Consider the following 25,847-nt stretch of genomic DNA (forward strand, 5'->3'; position numbering starts at 1 on the left):
ACATGCCTTTAATTGTAACAAGGTTACTTTGCTGTGAATGTTTGCATTCCGCATTTAAGTGATTAATAAAAGTGAAAGTAACAGGATTAAGTTTTCGTCATAGGAATAACACTTTCTAATGAATAAATTTAAAAAAATTAAAACGAGGAAAACTTTCTCTTCTTTTTCCCATGATCTTTGGGATATTTGGATGATGCAAAGTCTGGCTGAACATGTAACCTTTGACTTTTATTCCAAACATATCATTGGGTGAATGTGTATGGAACAGGTAACAGGATTGTGTCATTTTTTTTCATTACCAATAATCGATGACTCAAAGAAAGGATGCTGTTATATGTTAATGTTAGTATGTTGATTCACGTATTAATGCATAAATAATAATAATATTATTATTATTATTATTATTATTATTATTGTTGTTATTGTTATATTTCCCTGTATATTACATATAACAAGCTGGAATGGACAAAATGCAGTGTTAAGTGATGTTATAGAAAATGTTATTTATAGTATCTGAAGGTGTAGCACTTTACCTGTACATAATGAACATGTAAAAATGTAAAAATAGAAGCACATTTAAACTTTTTGTAACCAGAAACTTAAATGGGATGCAAACTTTCACAGTGCAGTGTTCCATTACTCCTATTGTTCTTCATTCTTGTATGTGTTCAGAAGTTATTTCAAGTCAGTGCAATAATATATTTGAGTGTTTAGCAGTACTTTATTTTAGCTTTCCCCTGCTACTCTAAAAATAGTTGGAAGTATCTGTTTCACTCTCGCCTGTGTGTCACTCTCTGAACCACTGACGAAATGAAGCCTCGGTTTCTTTCCGCGCTGAAGCGCAATGACGCACCGGAGGTAGATGAGATCCTCCGCACCGGGAACATAGATATAGACACCGTGTTCGACGTCGAGGACCGAAGAAGAGTCCTGGCGTCTTATAAACAAGGTAACTTCTGTCGATTTACTGTACTGTGGAACAAATGAGCAGTGATTGAGGCCTGCTACTAGATGGCGACGCAGTGCTGTAACTCAACACTCGAAGACTGAGAATGAAACATTATTTTCAGAATATTTTCAACAAAAAAAAAAGCCTAAAAAATGTTTTATGGTAAACATAAATAAAACATATACATTTTTTAATTTTTTTTTCCTGAAAAACTCAGTTTTGCATTTTGCAACCTAACTGATGATCAAATGTTTTCATTACTTGATAGGTAATATGACATCCATTGCAAAAAAAAAAAAAAAAAAAATGCTGTTTCTTATGACATTTCTTTTGAAAAATCTCAGTAGTCAAATGCTGATGTTCTACCCCTGGTTAAAGTCTCATCGCCCGTTGGTCACCCTACCAGGGATTGATCTGCATGGTCAGCCAGTGTCCCATGGGATTGTTGTGTATGAAGCCACCCGGAGACTGTCATGACTTCTTTAGAACCAATGTTGTGTCAGTCAGCTGTATGGTCTGGTCTTTATCAGCGATCAGGTCTGTGCTGAACACTGCGTTGCACTGACCCATTAGTTCCTCAGGAGCTCTCGGTTGCACTATTATAAACTGTTGTAGGAATGACATTATTTACACTGACATTATTTACTGTTCAGTGTCACCCAATGCCTGGTTCCTTATCAAGGTTTCTTCCTCATATCTCGGGGAGTTTTTCCTTGCCTCCGTTACCTCCGGCTTGCTCATTAGGGATAATAGTAATCATAATTTTTTAATTTTTTTAATTGTATATTTTAATTTTTTTATTTTTTATCCTTATTTCTTCTTCTTCTTCTTCTTCTTCTTCTTCTTCTTCTTCTTATTATTATTATTATTTTTATTATTATTATTATTATTATTATTATTATATATTTTTTCTCTCTCGATTTTTTAAATTGTATATATTCATTTATTTATTTGTTATCCTTATTATTATTATTATTATTATTATTATTATTATTATATATATTTTTTTTCTCTCAACGGGAAATTGTTAATGCAAATATGCAAATAAATTTAATTGAAGTTAAACTGAAAAATGCTCTAACACCCTATTTTTTAAGTGCAGCACATATCTGTTATCTATTTCTAGCACCCAAACACACTTGCAGTGTTCTGATCCCTGACTATGTTGATCCCTAATGGTTGTGTGTTTATTGTTTATAGGTTACTGGCTACCAGACTATAAGCTGGAGTCCTCCTGGGCGATGGCTATTCACATATGCATGATGCACAATGCGGTGGAGAGTGCCTCAGTGCTCCTACAGAGGGGAGCAGCAGTGAACAGGAAGCCCAATGGGAAAACACCACTGCATGTGGCCTGTGAACTGTCTCATGCTGACTGTGTGGGTCTGCTGCTGGACTGGGGGGGAAAAGTCAACAGCATGTCCCTGAGTGGACACAGCCCACTGCATTACTGCATCACAAAGGAATCAGTGGACTGTGCCAGACAGCTGATACTCAAAGGTCAGAAAATAGTCAGCACCCACTGTGAATGTCCAAATGTCCACATTCAAATTACTGTGTATAATTTGTTTAATAGTTTAATAATTATTTTTTAAACAGTGATTTCACTTTACTATAACTATTCACTATTCATGTTAACTGCTGGGCTGTTACCTTTCGGTCTCTAAGCCCAAGCAATAGTCTGGTTTGAAGTTTTTAAAATGTATGATTTAAAGCAATCAGTATAACTGGTGTAATCTGGAGATTGGTGCATTGGGCCTTAATGGGACTTTCCTAATATCTGGTGGTCCCATATTGTGGTCATTGTACACCAAGAATCAAGGTAAATGTGGGCTAACAAAGAATCCACTCACATCACAGCCATTTTTGTACAGGAGCAGATGTGAACAAGTCAAGCCATAACAATGATGAAGACACTCCTTTACACACAGCAGCACGTCTTGGTGTCTCTGAGCTTGTTGGCCTTTATGCTGTGCATGGTGCTGATGTGAATGCGCTTAACGCCCGTATGGAGACCCCTTTGATCACAGCTGCATTCTGGGCAATGGATGCCAATGAGCAGACTTACAGCGAGAAGCACCATCTTGTGTGCCGGATGCTGCTGGACTATGGAGCCAAACCAAACCTCCAAGAGCAAAACAAAAAAACAGCACTGCACAAAGCCGCATGGAACTGTGACCAAGCGCTGATGCAGATTCTGCTTGATGCTGGTGCCAATCCCACGATCATGGACATGAACGGCTGGGCAGCCCTTCATTTTGTGCTAAATTCAATGCAGATGAGGCCTTACTGTGTACCTTATCGCTGTTTCCAGCTCCTGCTTAACTACGGAGCAACCAGAGTTCACCCAAAACAGTTCCACAAGGTACCGGTTACACAGTCTGTCTACACTACCTTTGCTAATTCATCACTTACATATTTGAGAACAGAGAACAGCACTTTACCTGATCTATTAATTAGGTGCTGCAGATTTGTCATGATGACACCAGGACAGTTGAAGTGATGGCAAATTCCTATGAGCATCTTATGAGTACCACAAAATGGAGGGAATCTATTCCTGACGAAACATACAAGGTGTGATACTGAGGTTTGGAAATGGGTGTCTTATTGTGCATTTTTTTGTACCAGAGTATTTCTTTTTACCAGCTGCAGTCAAAGCAAACTGCTGTCTGATGTTCCACTTCCTGGTTTGGGTAGAAATCATGCTGATTGTAATTATTACATAATTCTGCATTTTGGAAGGAAATTTGTTCATGTGAAAACCTGAAGGTACACAATCAGGTATTTGGATCAGGTACGAAAACAACCTTACTGTAGTATATTATTTCACTTATTTCACAAGAAAAAAAGACTATGCTGTTGTCAATATCTGCTTTTCTAAGCATTTGAATTCTATTGTCCTGCTTGGGGAACTCAAGTCAAGTCAAGTCAAGTCAAGAAGCTTTTATTGTCATTTCAACCATATATAGCTGTTGCAGTACATAGTGAAATGAGACAACGTTTCTCCAGGATCAAGGTGCTACATAAAAACAAAGACAGGGCTAAAGACTTGTAAGTAGTCTTAGCCACATAAAGTGCAACTGTGCAACCTGGTGCAAACTCTTAAATGTTCAACAGAGGATGTGTCATTAACCTTTTAGGAAGGTTTAGTTAACTATCCACATTTATCATAACACTTCTAGGGGTTGTATGTACCACTATAAAAGTAATTTAATAATCAAACTAGCTCCTGGAATGTGAGCATGGTACAGCATGCTTATGCATTATTATACATATACAGTACTAATATGACCCTTTCATTTCTTTCCTTCTCTCGTTAAGCGTCATGGGAAGTTTTATGACTCGTTGTTTGCTGCCTGCACGTGTCCACGTTCTCTGCAACACCTGGCCAGATGTGCCATCCGCACGACGATGTGCTGCTGCTGTGAATCGGGCATTAAACAACTCCCAGTGCCTCCACCAATCAAACGATACATACTGCTAGAACCTGTGGGAATCATATGCTAGTATCTGTATTGGCCTAATGGTGAATTCACACTGTGCTAATCTCAAACGTCATCCACATTAATAAGGTCCCTCAGGAAAGTTCTGTAGCTTTGGTCATACAGTATCTACAATATTTTCATTGTTATTACATACTGCCAATCAAAGGTTTCACCAACACGTAATATTAACATTTAGAGTTAAATGACAAATTACAGGGTCAAGTGAAATATTGTAGAAATATAAAGTCTAAGCAGGAAATGGGTATTAATGAGGAGATTAGTGTTTATCTGAGAAACACTTGTTATTATAGGAAAAGACTACATTTCTCTGGATCAACATAATTAAGCACATGACCCTGTGTATTGAATATATTAACCCTATATTCTTACTGATAAGAAGCTGATATTAACTGTCAGACAAATCCAGGTTCATACTAACAGTCGCCTTTAATAGAGCTCAATTAGGATCCCAATAGAATCTGAAAATGGCCTGAAGACCTTACACACAGAATTTCATGGATTGCTTATTTACTTTTTTCCTTATTTGATTCCCAGTAGTGTGTAAACTGTGATAAAACTTTAACACTTCCAAATGTTCAAAGATTTTTATCTGGCTGTGTATTTCTTTGCAGACAACAACTCTGTTCTCTGATATTGAAATGTTCACATATTTTTTGTCAAGACACTGTAAACACTTATTAGAATCACTTTTAAAAAGACCAAGAACATCAGTCATAAACATCCCATTGTCTTAGCAAACTTATCCCCGAAATGATAAAATCACAATCTGATTTTAAACAAAAAAGCTATGATCCATAAGATTACAGTATAGATTTCAGTTGATGCTAGTAAAGCTTTGTAGTTGGCAGCTGAATAACAAGTATTTAAGCTACTAATCCTTCTGATCTCTCTCTCTCTCTCTCTCTCTCTCTCTCTTTCTCAAGCATTATAGAACTGACAAAGTTGCGAGGTTGACGTGTAAACTACATTCATAAATGAACACGTCATAAAGTAGAAAGAAGTTGAATCATACAAACCCATAGTGTACATTTGTAAACAGCACTCAGGCTGTCAGTGACCTCAGGAAGTCTTTACTTGACGAGTCTGATCAACAGTTTACTCAGAGCCGATCCTGTTATTCATGTAAACTTGTGTCTCCTGCTGCTGCTCTCACTGCTCAGAGGTCAAGAGTTCTGGGTGTGTTTGCGGGTGATCTTAGAGGCATGAGTAATCAATCACCCACACAGTGTCATCTGGAAGTAATGACTTTCCGTAGTGCACATCCCCTGTTTCCATTCAGAGCACAAAACCAAACTCATAACCAACCATCACGTTGTTCATCAAACTCCTAGTGGCAGCATACAATCCAAAAATACTCACCACGTACAGAAATTTTTAGTGAGACATGACTGCAACTTTGAAAGTGGCAGCTTGGTGTTACTAAGTGAAAGGTCAGGGAGTGAGTCCAGAAACAGAGGGGTGCAGCAGTGCATTTCCTAAATGTCATGCAGCCACAAGTGTTCACGACAGGGTCCTCAGGAGAACCAAAGGAAAGAGAGTACACAGTGTTCTAGACATGAGGCTGAACTCCAGGCTCCATGCCAGAAATCCAGCTCTGTTTTTTAACCAGGCATGGAGGAGAAGAATATGTGGAAGGATGACACAGCAAAATGTTCTATAGCAAACACTTCAGAAAATCTGCAGTGATTTGCTTAAGTATTGAACCCCTGGAAAATTCCACATTTTGTAGTGTTACAACCTGGAAATCTGCAGAATTTTGAATTAGGTCATGAAAGTACATAAAATAACACAAAATTGGAAGTGAAGGAAAGTCAGTATACAGTAGTTTGCAAAATTATTTACAACTAAACAAAAGAAAGCGTTGTGATTGCATAAGTGTTCACCCCATTGCTGTGAAAAGAAAGTTCTGGTGCCACCAGTTGCCATGAGATGTCACATAATCGACTGTTATGTGATGTCAACTGTCAAGTGTCATATGATCTCAGTATTATCCCCCATACTTAGTAAAAATAATTAGTACATCTAAAAGAGACCCTATAAGACTGTTTGAGTTTCAGATCATTCTCAGCACAGCGATGACACTGAAACGGTCGTGTGAGTCGTGTTGGTATGAGTGCTGAAGTGTTGCTGAGATTTTTGTATTGCACATTTAATCATACACATCTCCCATGCTGTGTGTGCTCTCGCATACTAATGCTGATTTATTTACATGCGGTGCATTTTATTTGTGTTCGTCCTAAACTAGACTTCACCGGAAACTTCCAGCGAGTCGTGTTTTTCATCAGCTGTACAGAAATATAGTATAGTGTGAAGCAGAAGCTGCAGCAAGTTAAACTGACTATTACGTCATCAAACATTTCTGCAACTGAATTCACCTCCTTCAGCTAATCCTTTTAACACACAAATAAGAGATCACAACTGTATTCACGTCTTTTATTGTACGATGTAATAGATTTGGTGAAAGAATGCTACTTAACTTCAACGAAGTCAAAAAGCACTGAATGTGCAAAAAAAAAAGTGGTTGAGTGGTTTACACAACAGGAAGAAATTGTACAGATGATTCGCTATGACAGTTAGGTTTCCTGCCCCATGTCACGTTCACATGACTATAAATAGAGCTGGTGAGGTAAAAGTAATGACACACTGTAATGTGCAAAAAGAAAATCAACATTTGATGCTGATAGCATCGACTCTGTACAAAAGAAAACATGTAGAATGACAAATCAGTTGAGCAGTGGCATACGAATACAATGTGGAAAACAAAATGCTTTCTGCCAACATGAGCAAGTGATTACAGCATTTGAACTGGCTCTGAAGAAAAAAAAAAAGAAAAAAAAAAAAAATAATAAAACCCAAACTATCATGTCTGCAGTAGCCTTGAAATGGCTACCCCAAAGTTTTCTACAGTATATGGTATACACCTGTATAGGATACACACACACTTCACTCCTGGAATTCAGAAATAGTAAAACGTATGGCAGGCATACTTCTCTTTATCCTGAGATCATGCAATTAAAACAAAGTTATTACTGATTAAAATCCAAACTAATTAGAATACGATATCGTTACTTCAGTGTTACAGTGTTAAAATTCACACATTTAGTAAAAAGGACAGGACACGTTCTCTTCAGATTAAAGAAAGGAATCAGTTTTCAACACTCAGTGAATTGAAATGTTAAGATATTAACAGAATTTGGCCACAGTGTCTATACATTGCGATGTATCAGCCGCTACTTTTAAACACACACTGTATGTTGTTGCACGTTTTCACTGCAAACAGCAGCATTAGAAATTCTCATCATATTATTCCAGGCCCCTATACTGCACGTTTTTACTCTGTTTAACACTGCTCATTTATTCACTATTAAAACAATAACAAAATTATTTTCTTATTTCAGCGTGTGGGTCAAAACTAACACTGTGTCCATATACTGTTATTCTGATGACTTGTTTTTTTACATTGTATACATCAGTCATCGTCACGGCTTCACACACGACACTGTACGCCGCTCACGTTAACATAAATTACATTCACAGCAAGGCTACGTTCACATTACAAGCTTTATTGCTCAATAACAATTATCAGATCAGCTCAGATCTGATCTCTCTGCCTTGGCAGTTTACATTCATGTTTCTAAGTGATGCATTTCTGTCATTAGCTTTGAACAGACTTCGGCCAACCGAAACTAGACACATTCAATATAAAGGTCATGTGCACGACCATGGTATTTGATGGAAAAATGCATATTCATGAGACAATATGCCAGTGTCGTAGGGATTAAATAAATAACCTTAGCAACACAAGCCTTCCGTGCAAAAATAATTTGCTCTGGAGGTTTGCAAAAAGCTGGATCTTCAAATGTTCGTGATTTAAAAAAAACAACAAAAAAAAAAACATTTGTTATATGTGCAGTAAAGTGTGATGTAAAAGACAGTTAGGGTCGTATGGATGTGTAGCAAAAATGTACCTATTACTGATCTACATTTACAACATTTGGGGTCAAGGGCCTTGCTCAGGGGCCCAGCATCTGCAGTCAGCAGCTTGGTGGACCTGGGATTCGAACTAGCTAACAAATTATTCTACAGACCATCGCCCTTGGAAGTAAAAAGAAATCTGACATCAGATATGGAAAAATGCAATTGAAAGGTCATTCAACTGGGGAAAGTCAAGAACTTGGGCAACATCCTCCTTGTTTAATGTTGCAACATTTTTATAAGTAAACACAAACAAGCATGATTTCTCATTGCTGTGTGTGCTGATATAATTCCGGGAAAATCCTCTTAACGTGTTTATTACATTTAAAATCTAGCAATACATGGAGAGGTGATGTGTGCCATTGTTGTGTCTGCCAGGATTAGAGCTAAGTGAGAGCTGTAGACTGTTGAGAATGTGTTGTGGGAACCTACATGACATCCAGGTTCAGGTGATCAATCAGTACCAAGTGTGTCTTGGTAAAGGTCGGATTTCCGGTGCAGGTTTGCTGTTTATATTGTAGAATTTTTTCCAGTTTAAAAGAATATCCCAAAAAAAGGTTCTGCCAATAAGATTTATCCACTTTAACCTTGTAATGTGAACATGGCCATAACAGAATAATAAATGAAGTCTAAAAGCATGTGTACCATTTTATTCACAATCTAGCCTTCCTTATAGTTTTTCCTTATAGTCTGCAGTGGTTGCATTATTTGTTTATTTATTTTTACTGTTTTCTGCTTGCATACATGCCAACCCTCCTGATTAGGATTATCTGGAGCTCTAGTGGCTCTTACTTATTCTTTGCCAGATTTTTCATTAGTTCCTATTAGCTGCATGTCTGCATGCGGACGTTCGATGCTAAACCTTTCTGCTTCATGGTTATGTTATTTATCTTCCTGTTGGCTCATTTGAGGGAGTTGGACAGAGAGACAGCATAAACTTGGACCCACCTAAAACACTTGGACAACTGGATAATTCTGACTATTGTCCTATATGAAAATATATCCCACATTAAAAAGCAGGAAAAACATTTTAAATAAATTCTTTATGCAGCTTTGATTTTTTTTCTTTACACTTAATTGAAATAAGAAATTAGCTTATATACTGAAACTACATGAATAAAGTAAGGCATAAGGTGAGGTTTAATATAAATGCCCATTGCACACTGTAATGTGAAGCCAGCATGAAATGAAAATTGACAGCCTAAGGCAATTTCACTAGTCCCTAAGGCTTCATCATATTCTAGTCCATCACTTCACCCTGCTCTTAGTTCTCAGGTCTGGCTCACTGTAATCATACTTTCCCAGTTTTTTGGGTTCACTGCTGGGGATGCTCCAGTCATCTGCCTCGATGCTCGTCTGGTAATGTCTTAAGGCTGACTTGTTGAAAACTGGCAGTCGCTCCACAGATTCAGACGATAAAGCCTGGGAACCATGTAGAGTAGAACAGAGAGAAAGAGTGGCAGAAAACAAAATCAAGATTATCATCATGATGGTCATCATCACGCAGGTGCTTCACCCTCCATAAAACTCGCAACACTGCAAACTATTTTTATCCGGATTCTTGTGACCTCGTTCTTATATGCGGATCAAAACTTTTTCTCCTTGTCATCAACTGAAAATAAAAGGAGCTTTCAGGTTTTCTTCCTGCAACAATTTCTAAGCAAAATGCACTCTGTCTGTCTATTATCTGGACTGCATTTTCAATGTAAAAACACAAAGCAGCAATTTCCAGGCAATATCTTTGACCTTTGCTCTCTGTCTATTGAAAAAAACGTTTGTTTGCTCTATTCATCCATGTGCTCTCTTTTTTTACAACAACCTTGTATACAGATGTTGAAAACATGACTGCAGTTCCCAGAAACATCAGAAACAAAAAGTTTACTCGAGGTCAGGGCCCAACACACTCACTGACGCACACACACTGACGCACACACACTGACGCACACACACTGACGCACACACACTCCCCATAATGTACACAGACTACATTAGCACAGTAGCATTTTCAGTCTACTTTCATAGGTCAAATGCTATTTATGTAATTACAACGTACCTTCAAGTAAATGACGGCTGATGTGCCGTATCCCTCCATGGAGTAGAGCTGGAGGTCTCCCTGAAAGTACCTGGCGTAGAGTCGTGAGATGGGAAGGCCGTAACCGAAGCCAGCCTGCACACACCCGGACATTAACCCCGGTGTAATTGACTGACTGAGCTGAGTGTAACTTCAATAAATTACAACTTAGCCATCGTATATTAACACAGTTTACACTTTGAACAAGTTTAAGAAAACAGTGTATCTGGTGGATTTCTACTTGATATGTGTAGCGTTAATCATCACTGTTACAACCTGGTCAGGAGAATGAACATGACAACGGTTTGTGATTTCTCTGGTGAAATTTTTCCTTCTACAAACTTTATATACTCAACTTTACGAATTCTCTAACATTCATGTGCAATGAAACAAAGCAGCTGCATCTCACCAGCGGTGCGTTGCGAGCGTTGTGAGTCACAGGGCTTGGTGCCGTAGAATACATATAACTAAAAAGACGTTCAATCTTCCTCAAGGGCACGCCTCCTCCTCTGTCTGACATCTATAATGATAACAATCAGGTTTGTATCACAGCATGCCTTTAAATTACACAGATACTTACAGCAAGGTACAATTTCCTTAAGCTCAATCACAGCAAGCAGAACAGTGATAAGGATGTTTACCTTTATTGTCAGGTCTTCATCTCCAAGAGAAACTCGAACTTTAATTGGTGGAAGATGCATGCAGTTCTCGTGGGTTTCTACAGTCGCTCTCATTGCATTCTGTTAAAGCAGATATGAAAGAATTTAATAGTGTTAAAAGTAAACAACGGAGTTCACTTATCGACTTTAAACTCTCTTATTATAACAATGTGAGTAATAGTAGGTTTAGCAGCAAGGCTATTTCTAATATACTGTACATAAGACACCTAAAAACATAAAAAAAGCTAAAACAGTGGTCAGACCGAAGGAGAATAAAATTACAATATAATTTATTTAGACAGAGTATGTTGTTTTTTTTTACTCTCTGCCTACTAGGGTTTTCTTGTTGGTAATTCTGCTAATACTCAAATAGTATTTAAATATTTCCTGTTTTGCTTTTGAATGACTGAATGAGTGAGTAAGAGAAATGAGATGCTAACATGCTAACAATCACAGTAAGTACACTGGCAATACTTCAGGGTTCAACTAATGTGACTGCTACTAAAAAAAACTAAACAACTGACTGATTTTTGTCTTTTTGGGTGCAAATATTAAAATAAATAACTAAAATATTAAAAATAAAATAAACACATATATTATCTTATATATACTACACCTTAAAGAGTTCGAACAGCATGTGATAAAGATGTGATGGTACATAGACAATATTAACAGGCTCATTGGTGTCTTTAGCTGCAACACAATAAAACCAGGTAGAAAACAGTGTTAGAAAACAACAAACAGTATAAAAGCTTTGTAAACACTTGTCTGTAATCAAGTTTATTTTAAGTTGTACACTAAATGAAAGGTGTGTGCACCTCTGCACTTCGTCTTATCATATGCATGGTGTCTAATTTGTAAGCTATTATCAGGAGTGCTGACTACAGAACATTGTGCCCTTTGGGACTCAGCCTTCACTTAAACACTCATACTGTTTATTCTGCAGAAGCACAGCATGAGGGCTGAACTTTACTAAAGGTAGACTGATTTTATTTCTCAATACACACAGAACAAAGGTTGTTATGACTCTTCTTATCAGGCTGCATGGCAGTGAGTAAAAGATTATGGCTTGTATTAGAAGAAATAAAATACAGAAGCAGCACGAAACAGATCTCAGCTCGAAAACATCGTAAAGCCGGCAACGTGTTGTAAAGTGAAAATGTGGAGTAAGTACAGACTCACTGTCAGTGCAGTTCTGTTTCTTTTCAAAGAGAAACTAAACAAGGTAATATTAATATTTAATGCTTGCAACCTGTGAGTTCTCATCACGCAAAGGTCACAGAAAGAAAGACGGAATGGAAAGTTTGGATGGACAGATAAGTCTTACTCACCATTCACTTGTTTGATCTCCACTTCTGGAGACATAAGGTAATACTGATCACAAAGCATCCTGGAGCTCTCATACGCATCTGCAGGGACAGAGGAATAAATGTCTTTCACATTTAAACTGCAAACATTTGCAAATCCTAAGAAGAAACTGAAGATGATGAAATTTAATCTGCAGCAGTTCTTCATTTCTTTTCCTTTCTTCATCACGAGTTCGAAATAGACAAACGGTGGCTGGAAAAACATTACCAGTGTAGAACAAACAATCTCAGATAATGCAAACTTTTATGCATTATGCAAAATATATATAATGGTTTTTGCATAAGATTTTTCTGCTCTATGTACAAGATCTTATAAGAAAACTAAATAACTAACTTGTTAACAGACACTTCCGCATTTAGATGTTATGGGTCAATAACCTCTCTGTGAAATGCTTTCATGTGAATGTGGAACTCATGTTAAGTCATTATACATCAGATTATAACTCAGTACCTTTAACCACCTCCACTACATCACAGTTGGGGTCGATGCTGCCGATATGTTTCGGGTGAGCTGGGTTTGTGCTCCCGCTGAAGATCAGTGCTGTAAGTACACAAAGATGATGATGAGGCTTGTTGAAGAGGCCCTTTAATATTTATATATTCTATGTAAACCAGTACAGAGCAAAGGACTGTACAGAAGTAGGTTATGTGTGTCTCAGAAAATCCATAAGCAGAAATCTACATGCAAAAAAATTGTCATTATTATAAAAATACTAACTAAAAGCTCAGTGTTAGAGCGACAATGTTGTAAATGAAGTGCACAGTGTGGAGCTGTGAAGCTCATCTGAAATACTCACTATGCTGGTTCATAAGCATACGTGTGGAGATACGACTCGTGTAGAAGCGGTCTAGGAAATACTGGACGTTCTGATTGGTCACTGGATCCACACCAAAAGCCTCTTTGTACTCCAGAACTCCCTGTGCCATTGTGGGCACCACATTATTGTGTCTGTTCCTCACGTTGATCAGTGTCTCTGTAAACCTAAGCGAATATTATATCTGTTGAAGCACTAGTAGAGCAGAATCAGAATCATAGTGTCACAGTGTGTCACAGGGTGCTTTCACATCAACCCTCAACATGCTCCTCAGTGGTGTGGTTGGTTTGTACAGGTGAGAACACAGCATTCGCACTCCAGTGTGGATCAAAATATGCAGAGATTGTTTGAAAGAGGCCTCAATCCGGTTCCATGTGCACTCGTGGTTCGACTGCAGTAAGAAGTGATTCTACTCTGAACTTGCCCTGCTGTAGGAGGTGAACCTACTTGTAGTGTATTTTGGGTTTGGCGTTTTTGTAGATGCAAGTAGGCTTAACTGAGCCACAAGGTGCAAACTGAGCTAAAGGACAGAGCTGTAAAACTGTGAAAATGTGGACTGATGAACAAAAAGATAAAACAAATGCTGGATATTATACACTTTTATTTACTTAAAGCTATGTACTTTGAGTGAGTGATTTGTGTGATTTCTCCATTCACTTGGCCAAAGTAGCTTTTTTTTCACTACATTTCACTACATTTAAGACCAATCAACAAATTATGTGCAGAGATTGAAAACAAACCAAACAACAAACAAAGCAAAGGTATGACTAAAAGTCCTATTAATACAACTCACTTTTTTAAAACACTTTTATCTTCAGGATTTTTTTCCAGGAAGTCCACAAGCTCCATCAGACTCTGTGTATACCTGGTATAAAAACAATATCTGATTAGTGAGAGTACACTGAATCCCGAGAACAAACAAAGTAAACTACACCAGTGTGTAAGTTAAGGGTGTGTGTGTCTGGATGTATCATTTATAAAGCGTTAAATTATTAATTCATCTGTAATAAACACTTTCTCCTGGTCAAGGTGGTGGTGTATCCGGAGCCTAGTCTGTTAACACTGGCTGTGAGGTAGGAATACACACTAGGATCATGAACAAACAGTCATTCACACTAAGAGGTGAATGAGGTCATAAATCCACCTATGGTCATGCTTTTGGTAGGTGTGAGGAAACCGGAGAACATGGACAAAACCTACTCAAACGTGAGAGGAACTAGTGAAACTTCATACAAACTGTAACTCTGGAGCTGTGAGGCATTAATGCTTCTGACTTATTAGAATTATGCAAAACATTTTTGTCATCATCCTCGGAAAGAAGGCAAAGATTTATAGATATACAAATTGGACACAAGTCCACATCAGCCTGCCATGCCAAATAATTATCTAGCCAGTTAACTACTATTAACCAGATCACGTTTAGTAAAAGGCAATTCCAATAATCAGTCCTGTCATGATATGCCCTAAATTTGTTTAATTACTCAACCAGTTTTGTTTGTTATTACCATTAGACCTGATACCTAGCTTAACTATCATTCAGGTTTAGTGGTTAAATGTTTCTAGCAACCAAGCTGTACGTTAGATGTTAAGGTTCATGAGCCATAGAGTTTTTGTGTGGTTTAAAACATGAGCTTATGGGAAATAACAAATGCAGAAGTATTCACAATTCTTGTTTCAGTGCAAAAGAATTGTTAAGAAAACTGGATTTAGAAATTTGTCTAAAACACAAATGTATCTACAGTAACTGAGTCAGTCTTTTCCATTTTTAAGTATAAGTTGTGCTTAGATTGTTAATTAACATCTACAAAGTTGTAGAAAACAAAGATATTCTCTCTTGCCAGTGTTGCTGCTGAATTCTTTGTGGCTGATGAGAAGAGCACTTACACTATGGCTTATTATAGTCAGAGTTAATTCCACTCATAGTTTCTGCCTGTGTAAGATATATCCTGGTCCAGCTAACTTTACTGTCCCTGCGTCTTTAAAAACATCGTAACACAAGGATTTCCTTGCTGTAAAAATGTCTTGCTTGCTGTTATCTTTTATCCACAACAAAACCATAAACTTCGCAGAACTCATAACTGTATATGACATATACATATTAACATAAATGAGTAGTGACTGTATGTAATTGTGAGAAAATGTCCACCGTGTTTGTGTTGGTGTGTCGTGCCACTGAGATTGTGACAAATGTAAAAATGATTTAGTCATTAAACAACTAAACCATCAAGTCTATTCTTTGCTGAGCATCACTCATTTTACTTAACACACAAGCATGTACTGTAACTCAGCACAAGCTCTTCCATTCTCATATACACCTCAGAAATAACAAGCAACTTCTACAAAGCAGATCGTTTGTGTCTGATTTTGAAGAAATCAAGAAGAAGAACAGTTTTGTTATTGATGTTTGCTTGTATTCTGGGTTACATAAAGGTTTTGGGAAAGAAAAAAAAATCCAATTCATTTTTGCATGTCTTCATCTTCTTCACTTTTATTCCTGAATAAAGTTAAGCTCACATTTACTGAAAGCCAACAGCTGCAAATTTATGGTAGAAAGACTACAAGAAGATGTCTGTGCTTATCAGCCAGTATAAAACAGCAACATATCAGAGAGGGGAATTATGGGAAAAGGCCCACATTTATAACAACTATTTTATTAAAAAAAAAAAAAACATTCAGAAAAACAAGTAGAGATTTAATCCCGAGCTCGAGTTTCTGTCTGTGCAAAGTTCCACATGTTCATCCCATGTCCATGCAGGTCTCCTCTGGTTTCCCCCCAGCTCCCATAATCATGCTGGTACCTGGGATGTCTATGCTAAATTTCCCCCAGCTGTGAACGAGTGCATAAGTGTGTTAATATATGTGTATTGTGCGCCAGGATGGACTGCTCTGTATTTCCACCTTAGCATTCTTTGACCAGAAGAAGAATTGTAGATGAATTTCCACAGACAGGTGACTAAATAAGCTTAAAAACAGAATGCACAATTAGTCTGAAAACATTTACATCATTTGGCAGACACCATTATCTAGAGAAATGTGCATTTTAGCAAATTTTTACACAATTGAGGGTTAAGGGCCTTGCTTTATGTTAAGTAGTCCAATATCTTAACACTTTATAAAACAAATATACCACATCCCCTGTCCCCTGAAAAATATATGTAATAAAGAATTTAAGCAAAAATTCAGGAACATAATTCGAGCACAAAATGGCTAATATTTGTGAGGCTGTATAACAATAATAATAATAACAATAATAATAATAATAATAATATTTGAGTGCGTTTCAAGTCACTCAAGGTCACCATACAGATTCAAACACAATAAATAATTAAATAAATAACAATAAACAACAATAAAACAATATTAAAACAAAAATCAGTTATCTAACATTAAACATAAAGTAGATTTAAGTGCAGCCTAAGATAATGTGGGATAAGCGCTTCTGAACAAATGGGATTTGAGTCGTGTTTTGAATGTGGTGATGGAGTCTGTGTTACGGATGTTTTCCGGGAGTGAATTCCAGAGACGAGCAGAAGTGCGACTAAGGGCACTAGTGCCCATGGTGGTTAAACGTACAGAGCACTAGTGATGAACATTTCATCCAATGTCTTCCAAATGCCTGCGGAAATCTGATGGCAGTCATTTTTTAAAGAAATCAAGTCGTTATTAGCTTACAAGGGTGTCTGCATCTGTATCTAGTTCATTTTAATATCATACGTTTTAGAAGATAGAAACTGATACTTAACTGTATGCCAGAATCAATTCCAAAATTTAATCAGTTCATCTGCTGGTAACATTGTGATTCTATATAAATCCTACAAACACTCAACTCATTCTTCTCGTTCTTTAGTGCACTTAAAAGAAAACACCTTTTTAAAACACTAAAACACACTTTTTATTTACTCTAAACACACTTATGATGAAATCCTTGACGGTTGCTGGCCCTTATTGTTAGAAAATTCCCTGACACCATGTCCTAAATGTATGTGTAAACAGAGAGGACGGCAAAACTCTTTACATTTCTGTAAGAATGCTCAGAAGTGGTGCAACAGAAAAGCATTTGCCCTGTTGTCCAAAGAGAGCACAAGTTCAAATCCCGCTATGCCACAGCCATCCGAGTCCCGAGAGAACAAACCTGGCTGTGCTTTTTGGGTAGGGGTTTGCTGCCCTGTCAGTCACTCAGACACTAGCCATTCACCAGCATTTGTAAGCTTATGTATGCAGAAGTGACTCAACATCGTGAGCCGTATTCGTTAGCCTTATCCATCTCCAGTGAGTAGCTGTTGTACAGGTGAGATTTGATTCAGAAGTGGGACATACTGTAAACAGGTGAAATTTGGGAAGAAAACTAAGGAAACCCTGCAATTGTAACCTTCTGACTTGCATCATGCCTAAACATATTATCCTTTGGTTTAATGATAGTATGTTCCTAAGACTAGCTCCTAAACAGCATCTAAAGGTATGTGGTGACTCCTTGTTAATAAAATCAGGGTTCCCACTCTTTTTCAGAGATCATTTTCCAGGACATTTCAAATTTAGCAAAAAAAAAAGACAAGGATCACAGATTCACGGCCTAAAGTAATATGTTCTTCTCTCCAGAAGTCTTAAAAACAACGTACACTTTATGGCTATTACTTAACTATACTTTTAAAGACAATTTGTCATGTGAATGAAATTTCAACATTTATAAAATAAAAAGACCACATATTAATACCCTCTCCTTTCTCAGGCCAATGCCGTCATGCATGCTTTAGTTTGCTGTGCATTCCCCTTGCACATGATATTCAGATTAACAAGGTTAATATAACCTGCTTACCCGTCACCATTTGCTGAAAACATTCGAGCACTTAAACCATTCCTAGCACCTGAAACCGCCAACACAAGACAGCGTCATCCGTCACAGCGAGATTATACAGCATAACAAAAAACCCGTCAAAACTTAGCGTCCCTGAACAGAGCGCTTTCTGTTACTAACGTTAATTGTTTCGACCAGTTGTAAACTGTTCTTTAAATGATCAAGAACATTTAAAAATAATAATTTTCAAGGACAACAAGATTTTTTCCAGGACAATTTATGTTTTCTCTCATTTTCCATGTGTTTTCCAGGACTGGAACATTGGTCATTAATTTTCCAGGATTTCCAGGTTTTCCAGGACACGTGGGAACCCTGAAAATCCCAATGCATAATTTTCACACTTTAAGTAAAAAAGGCTGACGAAGTACATACAGGCCCACTATCAGGCCAATATCTGACCTCGCTAGAATAAACCAGATCAAAAAAGCATAGCAGCTGAATCGTTATCTACAGCAGACCCTTCAGTGTGATGTTCACCCTACAGTGAACCCAGGTTCAAAGTTAAAGCAGCTCAGTAATCAATATAGAGGCCACATGAGGTGAAATGAGCCCTCTGGCCTGGACCTTTCAGTTACAAACAACGCCACGCAAAAAAAACAAGCTACACACAAACAGGAGTCATTTTTAGACAATCTCAGTTTACATTTACATTAAGCAGACTCTTAAATTTCTCTCAGTTGAGGGTTAAGGGCCCTTCTTCATTGGTCCAGCAGGGGCAACTTCTGACCAGACGTCCATCTTATCCACCAAACTATCAAGTTTAAAGACATGTAAAAGCTGAATATTGGCATTCTTCAGTGACAACATGCTCTTTGACCCTGTACATCCTGATTTCATGATTGCACACACACACAAAACACACACTTTTTAAGCAGTCAGCATTAACTTTGCCTTATTATGAAAATGTATGACCAACCTCAGCAACCCTACTCTTTTGCTACAGAACCTTGAACAATTAAAGCTTTTTTTAGTTAAATACATGCCAGATTTTCTGTTGGATTAAGTTAAAAATAATTATGCAATTTATATTTACCCTAAACCACCATGGTGCATCTCTCTGACTACTGACTAATAGGACATGTACGAACTTGTACTGAAGTGCTGAGGTGCATAATAAAGTCCTAAGGTGTCATGTTATTGTCACACAGAAGCCAATGATTTAAATCAATTCATGGGATGATCATTCCTGATCCCCTATTGATGAAATTAACAGTTGGATGCGTCAAAACTTCCTCCAGTTAAACAAAGACAAAACCGAAGTCATTGTATTCGGAAATAAAGATGAAACTCTCAAGATTAACACACACCTTGACTCTAGGTGTCTAAAGACACAAAATAAAGTCAGAAATCTTGGTGTAATTTTAGAGTCTGACCTTAATTTCAGTGGCCATGTGAAAGCGATAAGCAAATCAGCTTACTACCATCTCAGAAATATAGCCAGAATTAGATGTTTTGTCTCAAGACAGGACTTAGAGAAACTTGTCCATGCTTTCATCACCAGCAGGGTGGATTATTGCAATGGACTCCTTACTGGGATCCCCAAAAAGACCATTAGACAGCTGCAGCTCATACAGAACGCTGCTGCCAGAATTCTGACCAGAACCAAAAAATCTGAGCACATCACTCCAGTCCTCAGGTCCTTACACTGGCTTCCAGTTATATTTAGAATAGATTTTAAAGTATTGTTACTCGTTTATAAATCACTTCATGGCTTAGGACTGAAATACATTACAGATATGAAAATTGAATATAAACCAAGCAGACTACTCAGATCATTAGGATCAGGTCAGTTAGAGATACCAAGGGTTCACTCAAAACACCTATAGCTGGAATCAGCTTCCAGAAGAGATCAGATGTGCTTCAACAGTAGACACTTTTAAATCAAGACTAAAAACACATCTGTTTAACTCTGCATTTACTAAATGAGCACTGCGCTGCTTCACAATGACTGCACTTTTTATCTAAATCACTTTTACTCCTGTTTTATTCTTTTTAACATATTTTAAACTGTTTTTATTGAAATCACATTTATTTTCTTTAACTGTTCTCTGTTTTTATTATGATTTTATCGGATGTCTCTTATTTTTACATATATTTTTTTTCTCTCTTATAAATTGTTTACTAATTTCTATGTAAAGCACTTTGAATGACCTCTGTGTATGAAATGTGCTATACAAATAACCTTGCCTTGCCTTACATTCAAAATCTTGTCTTCAAATTATTGCTGAACAAACTTTCAGTTCATTAGCAATCAGCTAACTTTTTATGTGGGTTAATTGACAAGTGCAAATGTGGCCTGAGAGCAAGGGGATTTTAAATATAAGAAATGTAAGCAAATTCTCACTTCCTCAAAAATGGTCTCATTTCCATTATTATTTGTGTTCTGGCCTGGGAATATTCTTCATATGGTCAGACTGCTTTACTTCTGCATGCGTATTTATAAAAAAGTAAAGTTCTAGTATTAAAATCCGGTTATCCCTAAAAGTGAAAAGCATGTAAAGATTTTATTTCAGTGCCACTAAAATTAAAGTGGAATAATTCCACCACAACTTAATCTACTTACGGATAAACGTTACTGCTAAATTAAAACAAAGTTTAAGTTTTACAGAGAGAAATGAGATGTCACTGATTATTTGTCTCATCACCTGAGGTAAAACGTCATTTAAACTGGAGCCTCATCCTCATCTTTTATGAATGCTGTTGTTCACAACCATCAACGCTGAAATATTCGTAATTAAATCAGGCACTTTTGTTCTGCTGCCTTAATTTCTTGTCTTCTTTTTTTATTAGGTTATTTAAACACTTAAAACAACATTTATTCATACTGTAAAATCCTCTGTACAGAGTTTATATGTGCTCTTATCTGAATTATAAGAGATGGTACCTGATTACAAACTGTTAAGGCTTACTGTATAACTGTTTCTTTATAGTGTGGAGCTGTGAACTGACGATCAAAACAGATCTGTTTCTTAAAACAGAGATGACAAATTATATCACTGGCAGAAAAAAAAAACATTTTATAAAGCACAGTGCCATCCACAGGTTATCCCACACCACCACCACCACCACACATAATTGTTAAAAGATCTCTGATCACATAAATCTCTCACAGAATTGACTCCATTTCATTTAGGCCACATTGGCATATGTAATGCACCTGAAGATTAAAGTAATGCCTTAACATTAGATAATTAATGGACAGCCTTCTGCAATCTGGACCTAGTCATGTCCAAAATGCTGCAGGTCTCCGGCTGATTTCATTTCATTTACGTGCAGGAGAAAAGAGATAGCAAAGGGCTCCTGAGAGCCAGAGAAGTAGGTGAACTTACCAAGTGTGTAGCAGCTGCACGGATGGCGTCCCGATGAGCTTGTCAGGCAGCATGTCTATCTCCTTCATGATGTTGGCCATTCTGACTGGAAGCTCCTGACGGAGGAATATGAAGGAGGTCTTCTCACAGGCATTGGCTGAACCTAAGAAAAAAAAATAAATAAATAAATAAATCAGAAGATTGATTGGACATTGCTGTACACAAAAATATGGCTTATTAGAGTAAAAAGCACACAATATAATGTATTTTCTCCAGGAGACAATCCGGTGGTGTAAACAAAGTTAGAACAGCTTCATTTGTTACTGTTACAAAGCTATTACACGTCCATAAAATGTGCTCTGATCAGAGAAAATTTTACCATATCAGTGACTATATGTGTCTCCTAAAGAGCATCATATTTGATGATTCATTATAAGATTATACAGCATCATACATTCACAAGTCTCTGTGATTTATTTGCTACTATAAAAAGGAGAATGTATTACAGTTCAACAGTGCTGTCACTGTGGCACTCTCAGTAATGAGGCACACATAGCAGTACACATATGTATACATAGTAGTATACACATTCGTGTATATATATTAAGTCTGGTTAATGTCCAAGTAGTAGAGATGTGACTGAGGGGCTGACATTTTGGAGCCTTTATCACAATTTAGTCCAATGCCGATAATGACGAATGACATCATCAGTTTCCACAGCACACGTGCACCATGAATTCACATACAGAAATAAGGTACCCAGCTGTAAGTAATAGTAGCATATAGAACCATTGTGTTATCCATGCATGTCTGTGATGATGCAAGATAGAATCGAGTGAATCTGTAACCAGAACCACAGGGCACTGAAAACAATCACACTCCTGACCTAAGGTGCAGGATTGATATCTAATTTGATTACACTCTTCTGGGAAGGCTTTCCACTATATTTTAGAATGTGGCTGTGGGGATTTGTGTTCATTCAGCCACAACAGCATTAGTGAGATCAGGTGCTGATGTTGGGTGAGAAGGCCTGGGGTGCAGTCAGTGTTCCATCTCATCCTGAAGGATCTCAGCGGGGTTGAGGTCAAATCTCTGCAGAACACCAGTTGTGACAAACTCTGTCTTCATGGATCTTGCTTTGTGCACAGGGGCATTGTCATGCTGGAGCAGGTTTGGGTCTCTTAGTTCTAATAAAGGACAACCTCAATGCTACAGCATGCAAATACCTTTTATACAATTATGTGCTTGAAACTTTGCAGAAGGCCAAAAAAAGCATGTGATGATAATTTTTCCACAAGCTTTTGGCCAAATAGTGTATGTTCCAATGCATGATACAGAATGTCATGTTATGTCATGTTACATCAAGTCATGTCATGTCATGTGACCTGTGGCATGACACACTTCGAACAAAGAACATAACTTCCTTTAAAGACACAAGCTACCTTCAAAGGTGTCAGAAAGTCATTAGGCAACTGCTCTTTAAGTCCTTGAGAGAACCGAGGCTTTTTAAAAACAGAAAAGACTCCAAAAATACATAAAAATAATTAAATAACCATAAATAAACCAAAAAAAGACTAATTGAATTTTTAAACGTTTTGTTAATTACGTGTTATTCTAGACACGTGACGTACTGCAGCGTCTCATGTTGCATGGCAAAAGCTATTTGTTACACAACTTACCGAAGTCTAGGAACTGCTTCATAGAAAGTGGCGATGGCGAGAACTTCGAAAACCTGTCCACTTGCTTCGGTATGTTGAACCTCGAAGAGTTCTTCAGCAAAATCTGAGCGAATTTCATTTTGAACTCGAAGTCAAAATCCACGTCGAGTTAAAATGCTGTTGTTTATCAGAAGCTCTCAGGTTCACGTTGGAGATAAAAAAAAAAGGTCTAAACCGAGATTAGCTCCACCAGATAGCCATTATAACGTGAAAAACAATAAATCAGTGGTGCTATGTAAAGTTAGCAGTTCTTTAGCCATAGAAATGAAGGCAGAGTATCTGAGACTCTGCTCTCCAGCATGAGAGCTGTTTACAGCACATGCAGTAACAACAACTCCACACAGCTCAGGAGCTCCTTCTGCTTTCTCCAAACGTTTGGGTTCAGAATGACATTGCTGTTGGAACAAGGGGTCTTCTCTAAAGTCCCCTTACTTCACATTTCTTTAAGTAAAACCTGACTTAAATGCATGTCTGCCCCTACCGTTCGTGGTACGATGAGGCTTCTCATCTGTTCTGAGATGTTATTTGTCTTCACTAGCTATGAAAATATGATGACCGCTACACGGCGCATGCGCACTTCAGAATTAGAACAAAGGTCAGAGAGTGTGCTGTTACACAAAAATCAACACAAATAACACCATAAACAACACCTATCGTTTTACCATTCCAACGCTTCCAATTTCCTATTTCGCAAACTTTGTTGACGTCGTTATGTGTGAACAGAAACATAGTGTATCCATGTTTACAAAGGTTAAGTGTTCGAGTGATGTGTTTTTGATGGTTATTAATCCCCCCTAGTGGCCATTTATGAACATTACAAATCTGCTTCTTTTGTTGTAAACCAAAATGAGTTACAGAACCATTTGTGGTGAAAACAATATTCAATTGTGGCCTGTTACTATATTTGCCTTTCTGAATAAAAGAAATATCATATACAATGTACTGTCCTGGATAGTTTTTCACCATTCACACAGAACTGAACTTGTCTCTTCCTTATGCGCTTTCTTATTACACATAGATTATTATTCTCATCTAAAAAATAATATATACTTTTATATGGTCAGTGATGCTGATGAATGAATGAGTATTGCATAAGCCTTCTTCATCGGTTGTATCAGTAATAACAGTTTTGTTTCAGACCATGTTGGAGTCTTTTTGGTGAAGCAGATTAAAATCATCACAGCTCTAGACGAATAAAATACCATATATGTGGTTGATGTATTTAATCCCTTATTGTTAGGGTAGACTTATTGCGTTGTGCTGTATGTGTTGTAGTTCACAACAACAAGAGAAATGAGGTGCATAACCTTTAGTCACCCAGCTTTTTGAGATACTTTTACTATACTGTTTTTATTCATAGAAACAATTATAATAAAGGTAACCTGAGACAAAAATTGTTTGTCATATTTCTTTTCTCATTATGTTAATACAAAATGTTATTTATAAGGGACAAAAACATTTATTTTAGTAGTCTGTCTACCTTTAGAGCTTGTTCATGTGCATGCAGGGTTTTAACAGTCTGTTTACCACCAGATATAATACACAAACTAACTGAATCATAATGGTGCATATAAAATGGACTTGTATAAACACATAAACATGCTGTAATGAGCCTGTGTCAAGGTTAATGTTTTACTGGCAGTAAAACAGTGGCCATGGGTTCAGTGGGCTGTAGAGGATTCACTATATATATAATACAGTAAAGTAAAAACATGGGCCACACCTTAGGTTGACTGTTTTTTTTTTTCACTCAAATTTATGTGATGCAAAATGAATATATTTACCTCTATAAAATGTACTACACATTCTATATTAACTACATATTCTCTAAAAGTTGAAAAAAAAAAAAGCTGCTTTAATATCTTCCTCTGCCTGTTGCTTTGTGTAAATAAGTATTATGTATGTATGTATGTATGTATGTATGTATTTATTTATATTATGTTGGCTTTGTAGAAGCCAACATTGTTTTCCTATTTAAGCTTAGACAAAAATTTATCAAGAGTAACTCCTCCTAGGGCTTTTGAGCCACATGAACCAAATTCGGATATGTTGTAGACACTGGTCTGAAGTTTGTTGCTGGTACTTCCGGTACTGGGTCTCAAAGTGGCCTTTTTTCCCATAGACTTGGAGGTTTATAACTCGGCAAGCTTTCCAACTATCTACACCAAACCTGGCCAGCTCCTTTAGGGTGAGACTCTGAACAAAGTTTTAAATTGGTGTATTGACTGGCCTTTTGGTTGTGCCGTAGCCCCTCCCACAATATATGCAAAATCAAAAAACTTTTTACAACATGGACATGTGGCATATCAAAACACTCAGAACAATGAGGGGAACTTCCTCACAGGTATTCTGATGACGTCATGTGACGACACATGATGTCATGTGAAAATAAAAAAATTGCACAACATGGACATGTGGCATATCAAAACACTCAGCCCAAGGAACGGAATTGCGTCACAGGTTTTCAGATGACGTCACATGCTCATCTCCACTTGCCTCCAAATGTTTTGGCACCCTAGCGCTCCACTAGATTTCACAAGTTTTATGTCCACTTGCCTCCAAAAGTAACACTGACCCTTATGTCCACTTGCCTCCAAAAAGCACCGGCCTTTGCGAATACTTGCCTC

At 37.3% G+C, this 25,847-nt stretch overlaps 2 protein-coding genes across 3 annotated transcripts; one reads left to right on the forward strand and one right to left on the reverse strand.

The window, feature by feature from the left end:
* The first annotated feature begins 604 nt into the window (after positions 1-604).
* asb4 (ankyrin repeat and SOCS box containing 4) lies at positions 605-5,347 on the forward strand. 2 transcript variants are annotated; one of them, XM_060857380.1, is made up of 5 exons: positions 605-949; positions 2,150-2,449; positions 2,824-3,314; positions 3,410-3,523; positions 4,271-5,347. In XM_060857380.1, the coding sequence occupies exons 1-5, from the start codon at positions 811-813 to the stop codon at positions 4,454-4,456; spliced, it is 1,230 nt and encodes a 409-aa protein (XP_060713363.1). In that variant the 5' UTR covers positions 605-810; the 3' UTR covers positions 4,457-5,347. The 2 variants fall into 2 exon arrangements, with proteins under 2 accessions (XP_060713363.1, XP_060713365.1); XM_060857382.1 differs by having other exon boundaries at positions 2,830-3,314.
* A 1,527-nt stretch (positions 5,348-6,874) lies between these two features.
* Positions 6,875-23,769, reverse strand: pdk4 (pyruvate dehydrogenase kinase, isozyme 4). The gene is made up of 11 exons (XM_060896787.1): positions 23,182-23,769; positions 21,524-21,665; positions 14,136-14,207; positions 13,325-13,509; positions 12,979-13,068; positions 12,492-12,569; positions 11,777-11,853; positions 11,143-11,241; positions 10,911-11,021; positions 10,484-10,597; positions 6,875-9,852 (listed from the first exon to the last, which is right to left on the reverse strand). Exons 1-11 carry the CDS (start codon positions 23,297-23,299, stop codon positions 9,679-9,681), a joined length of 1,260 nt encoding a protein of 419 aa, XP_060752770.1. The 5' UTR covers positions 23,300-23,769; the 3' UTR covers positions 6,875-9,678.
* Between the last annotated feature and the right edge of the window lie 2,078 nt (positions 23,770-25,847).

This window comes from Tachysurus vachellii, chromosome 21, assembly GCF_030014155.1.
Source record: "Tachysurus vachellii isolate PV-2020 chromosome 21, HZAU_Pvac_v1, whole genome shotgun sequence".
Taxonomy (NCBI): Eukaryota; Metazoa; Chordata; class Actinopteri; order Siluriformes; family Bagridae; genus Tachysurus; species Tachysurus vachellii.

What these genes read in the sequence shown, in the direction of transcription:
- asb4 (XM_060857380.1), top strand. Translation starts at nt 811, where the DNA reads ATGAAGCCTCGGTTTCTTTCCGCGCTGAAGCGCAATGACGCACCGGAG. An exon ending in CCTGGCGTCTTATAAACAAG is followed by an intron (nt 950 to 2,149) that starts GTAACTTCTGTC and finishes TATTGTTTATAG; the next exon opens with GTTACTGGCTACCAGACTAT. An exon ending in TTCCTGACGAAACATACAAG is followed by an intron (nt 3,524 to 4,270) that starts GTGTGATACTGA and finishes TCTCTCGTTAAG; the next exon opens with CGTCATGGGAAGTTTTATGA.
- pdk4 (XM_060896787.1), bottom strand. Translation starts at nt 23,299, where the DNA reads ATGAAATTCGCTCAGATTTTGCTGAAGAACTCTTCGAGGTTCAACATA. An exon ending in GTGCAGCTGCTACACACTTG is followed by an intron (nt 14,208 to 21,523) that starts GTAAGTTCACCT and finishes TTTTTATACCAG; the next exon opens with GTATACACAGAGTCTGATGG. An exon ending in TGCTGTTCGAACTCTTTAAG is followed by an intron (nt 11,242 to 11,776) that starts GTGTAGTATATA and finishes CTGCTTTAACAG; the next exon opens with AATGCAATGAGAGCGACTGT.